The 10087-nt window shown below is 38.7% G+C and overlaps 1 protein-coding gene and 1 non-coding gene across 2 annotated transcripts; one reads left to right on the top strand and one right to left on the bottom strand.

Annotated features, from left to right (window-relative positions):
- Nucleotides 1–1821: 1821 nt before the first annotated feature.
- On the top strand, nt 1822–2226 carry LOC107627448 (uncharacterized). The gene has a single exon (XM_016330281.1). The coding sequence runs from the start codon at nt 1822–1824 to the stop codon at nt 2224–2226; it is 405 nt and encodes a 134-aa protein (XP_016185767.1).
- Nucleotides 2227–8393: 6167 nt separating this feature from the next.
- On the bottom strand, nt 8394–8497 carry LOC148574920 (small nucleolar RNA R71). Its single transcript, XR_015906709.1, has one exon. It is a non-coding gene; the product is annotated as a small nucleolar RNA R71 (small nucleolar RNA).
- Nucleotides 8498–10087: the final 1590 nt, after the last annotated feature.

The following is a 10087-nucleotide window of genomic DNA, read 5'->3' as shown; positions in this document are numbered from 1 at the left end:
GGTGCATGATGAGCATTTTTTTGGATCTTCTTGAGCATTGTATGGAAGTATTTACAGATGATTTTAGTGTTTATGGTGATTCTTTTGACCTTTGTTTGGATAATCTTGCTAGAGTATTAGAAAGATGCACTAGTTCAAACCTTGTGCTTAATTTTGAAAAATGTCATTTTATGGTAAAGCAAGGTATTGTTCTAGGGCATGTTGTTTCTAATACTGGTATATCTATTGATCACGCAAAGGTTGATGTTATTTCTGGTTTACCTTATCCCTCTTCTGTGAGAAAAGTCTATTCTTTTCTTAGTCCTGCAAGTTTCTACCGGCGTTTTATCAAGGACTTCAGTAAGGTTACACTACCCCTTTCCCGTCTGTTACAAAAAGATGTAGAGTTTGACTTGAGTGAAGATTGTATGGAGGCATTTGATAAGCTAAAGATTTCCTTAACCCAAGCTCCTATTATGAGAGGGATTGATTGGAGTAGGCTGTTTAAGATCATGTACGATGCATCTAACTATGCGGTAGGAGTGGTGCTTGCTCAACGCGAAAGTAAGGATCCCTATATCATAGCTTATGCTTCTAAGATATTAGATGATGCCCAATCTAACTATACTACCACTGAAAAGGAACTTTTAGCAATTGTTTTTGCCTTGGATAAATTCTGGGTGTATTTACTTGGAACTAAAGTGGTAGTATATTCAGACCATGCAGCATTAAAATACTTGCTAACTAAGAAAGAATCAAAGCCAAGGTTAATCCGTTGGATATTGCTATTGCAAGAGTTTAATTTAGAGATCAAAGATAGGAGTGGTTCCCAAAATTTAGTGGCAGACCACTTGAGTCACCTAGAGCATATAAAAAGTGACTCCACTCCTATTAATAATGCGTTTTCTCTTGATAGCTTGCAAGCAATATCTGAGGTAGTTCCTTGGTATGCACCAATTGCTAATTATTTGATTAGTCACACCTTTCCTCCACATTTTTCTAAACATCAAAAGGACAAGCTCAAGAGCGAGTCCAAGTACTACATATGGGATGACCCATATTTGTGGAGATGTTGTGCCGACCAAATAATTAGGAGGTGTGTTTCACAATCCGAAATACAGTCTATTTTGGAGGCGTGCCACTCTTCTGAAAGTGGTGGCCACTTTGGGCCTTAAAGAACTGCTAGAAAAATTTTAGACTGTGGATTTTGGTGGTCCACACTCTTCAAGAATGCAAATCTTTTCTATAACTCTTGCCATCAATACCAAAGGTTTGGGAACATATCCAAGAGGGATGAGATGCCCCAACAACTCATGTTGTTTTGTGAAATTTTTTATGCTTGGGGTATTGACTTCATGGGTCCCTTTCCAAACTCGAATGATTTCTTATATATTCTGTTAGCTGTTGATTATGTTTCTAAGTGAGTGGAAGCAATTCCTACCTATACTGATGATGCTAATGTGGTTGTCTCTTTTGTTTGAAATAACCTTATTTACCACTTTGGATCACCACGAGCAATCGTGAGTGATCAAGGCTCTCATTTTGTAACAAAAGAATGACAGATTTGATGAAGAAACATGGCATTATTCACAAGGTGGCTACGGCTTATCACCCCCAAACAAATGGCCAGGCCAAAGTGTCTAATAGAGAGATCAAGTGCATACTCGAAAAGATAGTTAAACCTCATAGGAGGAATTGAAGCTCTAGACTTGGAGATGCGTTATGGGCTTATCGGATGGCTTACAAGACACCGATTGGCATGAATCCGTTCCGACTAGTCTATGAAAAGGCTTGTCACCTTTCGATAGAGGTGGAACACAAGGATTATTGGGCTGTAAAGGAATGCAACTCAGATTGGGAGGAGCTAGCATTGAAAGGAAATTGCAACTGGAAGAATTGGAGTGCATCCGGTTAGAAGCTTATGAAAACTCAAGGCTCTACAAAGAAAAGGTGAAAGCGGAACATGATCGGAACATCAAGAGAAGAGAGTTTAGAGCTGGAGATCAAGTCCTCCTCTATAACTCAAAGTTGAGGTTAATGTCGGGCAAACTGAGATCATGGTGGGATGGACCATATGTGGTGGAAAGGGTTGAACCGTATGGAGTTGTCCACTTGAGTCACCCATCAAGCCCTACATTCTTCAAAGTCAATTGCCACCGTTTGAAATTCTATCATGGTGTGAAGATGAAGAACAATAAAGAGATGGAGATCTTTCTCTTGAGAGACCCAGCCGTGGAAGAGGATTGAGCTCATAGACCGTCCAACTTAAGGACGTTAAAGAAAAGTGCTAGGTGGGAGACAACCTACCATGGTATGATCTTCCTTTTCTATAGTTTTTTTTTTTTACTTATTAGCTTATCTTTGATTCATTAGATGTGTGTGGTTTTTTTTCAATTATGCATATTTGCCTTTATTCTGAAAAAAAAAGAAGCGTCTCACGCGTGCGCATGTCCGACGCACATGCGTCATCTTTAATGTTGCACCGCTGCTGGTACAAAATCCAGAGAGTTGTGCTGGAATCATGCGGGTGGGGTGCTAGGCGCACAACCTAACCCACGCGTGCGCCTCGCTGACGCGTATGCGTCATTTGCATTTTTTGCCAGCCACGCATGAGCGTGACCGACGCGCACGCGTCGCATTTCAATGTTGCCATGCCCCATACAAAAAACAGAGAGTTGGGCTGAAACTGTGCCGGTTTTGTGCGTGGAGCACATTTCATCACCACGCGTATGCATACTCGACGTGTACGTGTCATATTACCTTTTCTGCATTCCACGCGTCACCTTTTGATGCTGCAATGCCTGGTCCAAAAACCAGAGACTTGTGATGGAACCGTGCAAATTTCGTGCGTCTAGCATGAAAACTCATCACGCATACGAGTAACCGACGCTCGCGCATCACGTTCACTTTCAGGCCTTCCACGCGTACGCATGGATGACTCGCACACGTCATAGCGAAGATTCAATTAAATCGGCGTGCTGCCTTGCTTCCCGTCACTCTCCCTCTTTTCTAATCCTTTTCTTTTCTTTCTCCTTTCTTCTTTCTTCTTACTTCTTTCTTCTTCCCTCCCCTTTTCCACCACCACCGGCGGTGCACCACCGGCGACGACCACCTCCGACAGTCCAACCCCTCTCCTCTTTCTTCTTCTTTTTCTCTTCTCACCCCTCTTCTCTTGCTCTTACTTGCACTTACACTTCTCTCTTTCCCCTTTTATTCAAGGTTTCTTTTCTTACTCTCTTTTACTCTTCAATCCTTCTTTTCTTTATTGCATTCAATTATTCTAATTGTCCTTACATGAATTTTAATTTTGTTCTTTGTAGTTTCCTATTAGTTCTTTCTCTTCTTGCTTTTTTCTATTGGTGTTGGAGTTTCTAGTTGAACTTTTTGTGAATTGGTGGATTATTTTGATATCACTTGACTTGTTTATATCATGTGATTTTGCTATAGTAGCTGCTATTTTATTTTGGTGCATGTTCCACACTTGCACTTATCAACTTGCTTGTTATTTTTGACATGCACCCCAAGTGTTTATGAAAAAGATTCAATGACACTTTAGTTCATCTTTGGCCTTATTCTTTCAACCTATTGCTTCTTTTTCACAACACTTACACTCCATGTGCATTGAGCTTCGTCTCCAAAAATTTTCATCATCAACATGCTCATTATTTTTGGTTTAATTCGCATGTATCTATCCTTGTTGTTATCGATGCTTGAGTTTATTCTTCTCAAGCTTTGTACTTGCATGCTTATTTTTCTCTTGTATCTAGTGCTAGTGATATGCCTCAATGATCATAGTGATGTCTTACTTGCATGTTGTAGCTACCATGTAGTTAAGACGCTTTCCTCTTTTTGGCATTCATTTTCACTTGCATTCTCTTAATTCCGGTGTTCATCTCTCTAAGCTTAATATTTTCTCTTTTTTTCCTTTTTCAGGATGGCCACTAAGAAAGGAAAAGAAAAAGCTTCTAAAAAGACACCGGTTAAAAGGCCACCTCCAAGAGCACCCGCTAAGGCGCAAGCTCCCTCGAAAGTCAAGCCACCCACTAAACGGTTGAAGAGAGCCATCCGCATTGATGAAGCGGAGAAGGAAATTCCCACTAAGGACTCTACAAGATTCACTAACCACTATTGTGAGTGGATGTTCCCAATCTTGGTCGATCGAAGCTACCACAATGAGCACCTCCTACTCCTTCCAGAATAGTTTGTTCACTTTGTGATGCTCCACATTGAGAGGAGGCATTAGGGATTCCTAAATCGGAGGCCGAAGGAAGCTAATCTATCTTGGGTAGTTGAATTCTACTCCAATTATCACACTCCTATCCTTCAATCAGTTTTTGTGCGCCGAACACAAGTTCCTATATCGGAAGACGCTATTCAGTGAGTACTTGAGATTTCACCAAGTCTAGATGGGATGGATGCTTACCAAGAAGCACAAATTGAGCGCAAGAGATTCGATTTTGACTGGGATCCTGTCCTCCGGGTCATTGCTCAACCCGGTAGCGATTGGATCCGTGGGACAGGCAAGCGTCAACCCAAGTGCATCTCCGCACAAGAGCTCACTATGGAGGCTTGAGTGTGGGCATAGATTATGTCTCACTATGTTTTGCCCAGCACTCACGAGTCCACAATCACAGCAGACATGGTGATGCGTGAGCATCTTCTCTATCTTTTTATAGTGAATTTACACTTGAATTGCTGAGTTTAATCAAGATTTAATGTATTTTAGCCACTATGAATGCTACTTTGAGTTGTGTACAATTCTGTTTATTTCAAGTAGCAGTTTGGACGAATTTCACAGAATTTAAGTCAAGGCTAGAGAATGGAGAGAGTGAAGAAATGTTTACTGCCTCCCCCACGCTGAACTTGAAGTTATTCAAGTTCAGCACCAGCATCAACACCTCCCAGAAGAATTTTGTGTGACCTCCATGCTGAACTTTACAATGGTTAAGTTCAGCGCCAGCTTGAAGAAGTTTCAAGGGAAATTGCTCTGCCTCCTCCACGCTGAACTTGGCTCCTTCCAAGTTCAGTGCCAGTTCAAAGCTCCAAAGGGGTTAGATACATACACTACTCCACGCTAAACTTGAGAATTTCCAAGTTCAGCGTGGACCTTAATGAAGGAGTGGTCCCAATGCATTCCAAAGGTTACGAGAATCAATTAATTTATTTTAGTTAAACTTTTATTTTATTTATAATTAGGAAAAAAATATTATTTAGTTTAGGAAATATATTTTACATTAATTAGAATTAGATATAAAAGGAAAAAGAATCAGCCCTTCGGGCTCTTCTCTTCTCTTTTCTTCTACCCCATTCAGCAATTTATAGTTTTTAAGAATCCTAGTTGTCTCTCTGAACCATGAGCAACTAAACCTCCACTGTTAAGGTTAGGAGCTCTATCTATTGTATGGATTGATACTATTATTTTTCTATTTTAATTCATGTACTGATTTATATTTCAAGAATTGTTTTTGTTCTTTTTCTTATGAATTTGGGTGGAACGGAAGTATGACCCTTGTTCTAATTGAGTTCTTGTATAACTTGGAAAAGCTCTTTACTTGAACAACAGCTTGAAAACATATTCTCCTAAATTTCTAATTATTTGGATTTAACGGGATACGTGACAAATAATCCTCTTATATTTGGGTAATTAAGGTTTCCGTGGCATATAAACTAGAATTAAACTTCACCCTCTAATTGGAATTAAGTGACCAAGGAATTGGCGGTTGATGAATTTTAGAGAAGACTAAAAAGGTATAAGAAATTAGGGTTTAGTCACATACAGTTTGCCATGAATTAAATCTTGCATGATTAAAATAATTAGTAAGAAAAATCAATCCAGAAAATAGATATCTCTGAAGGCTTAACTGTTTCTCCACATATTATTCACAACTTGTTTACTGTTTACTTTCTGATATTTTGAATTTACTGCTTATGCTTTTGAACCTTCAAACACCATTTTCTGTTTGCCTAACGAAGTAAATCACTTGACCATTGTTGCTTAGTCCATCAATCCTCGTGGGATCGACCCTCATTCACCTGAGGTACTACTTGGTATGACCCAGTGCACTTGCGGATTAGTTTGTGGTTATAAATTCCACACCAAGTTTTTGGCGCCGTTGCCGAGGATTGACTACGATTAACAAATATTTGTTGTTTGATTGCTTAGATTAGGCCTTTTAGTTTTAATTTTATTTAATTTTTGCTTTATTATTTTCGAAAATTTATGCTATTATTTTTCTTTAATTTCTGAAATTAAGTTTGGTGTTCTCTAGTTATTTTTATTTTAATTTTTCTTGATTATTTGGTTTAATAATTCGAATTTTCTATCTTATTTTAATAGTCATTTTCGAATTATTAGTGTTTATTTTATTTCATATTTTTATTTTATCTCTTTACACAGGTTATCTCACTGGAAACTCTCTACACTCTAACGTAGAGAATCCCATCTTTTCTTATCTTCTGTCTGTTTATGAGTAGGAACAGGGATAAAAAAACCTCTTTTAGACTTTGATCCTGAACCCGAAAGGACTTTTAGGCGGCGTTTACAACAAGCAAGACTTTACAAAGCTGCAGAGTCCAACATGGATCATAATAATCATTCTGCTAATGCCAATGTGGCAAATCCAATTGGGAATGAAGAACACAAAAGAGTGTTTGGCTCATACACTGCTCCCAATACAGATCTTTATGGAAAAAGCATTGTGATACCACCTATAGCTGCAAACAACTTTGAACTGAAGCCTCAGCTTGTCACTCTTGTGCAACAAAATTGTCAGTATCATGGACTTCCTCATGAAGACCCAAATCAATTTATTTCTGATTTTTTGCAAATTTGTGATACTGTGAAGACCAATGGAGTAAATCCTGAGGTGTATAAACTCAAGCTCTTCCCATTTGCTCTGAAGGATAGAGCAAAGCTATGGTTATATTCTCAACCCAAAGAGAGTCTGGTCACTGATGCGTGAGCATCTTTCCTATTTTTCCTAGTAAATTTGCATGTAATTTGTTGAGTTTAATTAAGAATTAATTATATTTTAGCCACTATGGATGCTATTTTGAGTTTTGTGCAGTACTGTTTATTTTAGCTAGCATTCGGCTGGATTTGATGGAGTTTCTGCAGCACAAGAATCAAAGGAGATGGCAGCAAGGAGCGACGTGTACGCGTGACTGACGCGTACGCGTAATTTGAAGATTTGCAAAGCGACACGTCCGCGTGAACGACGCGTCTGCGTGACTCGCGAAAAAGACCACCGACGCGTGCGCGTGACCGATGCGTACGCGTGACATGGGTAACGTGCAAAAAATGCAGAAAGACGTTGTGGGCAATTTCTGGGCTGTTTTGACCCAGTTTCCAACCCAGAAAACACAGATTAGAAGCTGCAGAATGGACAAATCAAGTGGTCCCCACCCATCAGCTGAAGACTTGTTAATTAATTCGAATTTAAATTCAAATTTGATTTTTAAATAGGAAAAGATATTATTTTAATTTTAATTTTAGAAATTTGATTTTTAAATTATTAGGATTAGTTATAAAAGGGGATTCAGATCCATCAGATTGGAACTCTGTATATTTTACCAGAATCCTAGTTTTCTTCTCTGAACTTTGAGCAACTAATCCTCCATTGTTAAGGTTACGAGTTCTGTCTATTTCTATGGATTAATTTTATTGCTTTTTCTATTTTAATTTATGTATGGATTTATAATTTAAGAATTATTTTCACTCTTTATTTTATGAATTTGGGTGAAACGGAAGTATGACCCTCTTTCTATTTGAGTTCTTGTAAAACTTGGAAAAGCTCTTTACTTGAACAACAGCTTGAAAACATATTCTCCTAAATTTTAATTATCCGGATTTAACGGGATACGTGACATATAATCCTTTTAATTCTGGGTAATTAGAGTTTTTGTGGCATATAAACTGGAATTTAATCATCACCCTCTAATTGGAATTAATTGACCAAGGAATTGGCTGTTGATGAATTTTAGAGGAGACTAGAAAGGTCTAAGGAATTAGGGTCTAGTCACATATAGTTTGCCATAAATTAAATCCTACATAATTAAAATAGTTAGTAAGGAAAGTTAATCCGGAAAAATAGATAACTCTGAAGCCTTAACTGTTTTCTCCCATATTTTATTTTCAATTTATTTACGTGCCTGCCTTTGATATTCTGAGTTACTGTTTAATGCTTTTTGAACATCAACACTCTTTTCTGTTTGTCTAACTAATCCTATCAAATGCTATTGTTGCTTAATCCATCAATCCTCGTGGGATCAACCCTTACTCACGTAAGGTATTACTTGGTACGACCCGGTGCACTTGCCAGTTAGTAAGTGTGGTTGTAAATACCGCACCAGTCACTTGGGACAAAGTGGTCACTGGATTTCTGACTAGATTTTTTCCATCCCAAAAGCTGACTAAGCTGAGGATGGAGGTTCAGACTTTCAGACAGAAAGATGGTGAAAACCTTTATGAAGCTTGGAAGAGATTCAAGCTACTGACTAGGCAATGCCCTCTGGACATGTTCTCTAAGTAGACTCAGCTGGATATCTTTTATGAGGGCTTAGGCAAAATATCCAAAATGAGTTTAGATTATTCTACAGGTGGTTCATTACACATGAAGAAGATGCCAGAGGAGACTACTGAGCTCATTGAGTTGGTTGCTAACAACCAATTTTTATACGCTTCTAACAGGAATCCTGTGAACTCTGAAATCCCTCAGAAGAGAGGCATGTTGGAAGTGGAAGCTGTTAATGCTCTTCTTGCTCAAAACAAGCTTACTCAACAGTTGAGTGGAATACAAGTTTTAGCTGTCAACACTCAGAATGCACCTCAAGAGGTCCCTTATGACATGTCAGGTAATTTTATGCAAAATGAGAATTATGTTTATGCTCAATCTTCCACTAAACAGATCAATTACATGGGGAATGCTCCTAGAAACCCAAATAATGATCCGTATGCCAAGACCTATAATCCAGGGTGGAGAAATCACCTAAATTTAGGGTGGAGAGAGCAACCTCAGAGGCCACAGAATTTTAATAATAATTCTCAGGGTGGTTTTCAACAGAATAATTTTAATAACCAGTATCTCAACAAGCAACTCCTCAATCTCAGAAGACTACTAATTTGGAAGCACTCATGACGAGTTTTATATAGGAAACCAGAGTCTCAATCAAGAACTTGGAGATTTAGATGGGTCAATTAGCCACAAAAGTTAATGAAATTGTTTAGAGGACCACTAATAGCCTTCCCGGTAACACAATTCCAAATCCAAGAGAGGAATGCAAGGCTATCACCTTGATAAGTGGACAAGTGGCAAGTACGAAAGTACAAATTACCGAGGAGCCTGTTGAAAAAGAAGCACCAGAGAAGAAGAAAGAAGAGGTGGAGCATGTCCCTCCTAGACGTGCAGATAATCCATTCCCAGTCTCTCTTGACACTCATCCTACATTGCCTAAGGCGCCCGAGTACAAGCCTAAAATGCCATATCCTCAGAGACTTCAAAAGGAAACCAAGGACAAGCAGTTTTCAAAGTTCTTGGAAGTCTTCATAAAGTTGCAAATCAATATTCCTTTTGCTGAGGTTTTGGAGCAAATGTCTCTCTATGTCAAATTCATGAAGGAGTTGTTGTCAAAGAATAAGCCTTTAAAGGGAGATGAGACAGTGATCCTGACTAAGGAATATAGTGCCATCATTCAGAATAACTTACCAAGGAAGATGCCAGATCCAGGGAGCTTTCAAATTCCATGCACCATTGGGAGCACAATCTTTGAGAAAGAGTTATGTGATTTGGGAGCAAGCATAAATTTAATGCCCTTGTCTGTAATGAAGAAGTTGCATATCCAAGAGGCACAACCCACAATGATAGCATTACATATGGCAGACAAATCTATAAAGCTTGCATAGGGATTAGAGGAGAATATCTTGGTCAAAGTGGGTAAGTTCTTCCTCCCAGCAGATTTTGCGATTCTTGACATAGGGGAGGATGAGAATGCCTCTATAATTCTAGGAAGACCATTCCTAGCCACTGGAAGAGCTCTAATTGATGTAAAAGTGGGTGAAATAGTGCTTAGAGTGCATAATGAGCAACTGGTCCTTCATGTCTTCAAAGAT

Source organism: Arachis ipaensis, chromosome B2 (genome assembly GCF_059453495.1).
Source record: "Arachis ipaensis isolate K30076 ecotype BB chromosome B2, ASM5945349v1, whole genome shotgun sequence".
NCBI classification, from domain to species: Eukaryota; Viridiplantae; Streptophyta; class Magnoliopsida; order Fabales; family Fabaceae; genus Arachis; species Arachis ipaensis.
The sequence above is the reverse complement of the archived record's forward strand: the minus strand, read 5'-3'. Positions and strand labels throughout refer to the sequence as shown.

Excerpts from the sequence above, each read along its gene's own strand:
- LOC107627448 (XM_016330281.1), top strand. The coding sequence starts at position 1,822 with ATGCAACTCAGATTGGGAGGAGCTAGCATTGAAAGGAAATTGCAACTG.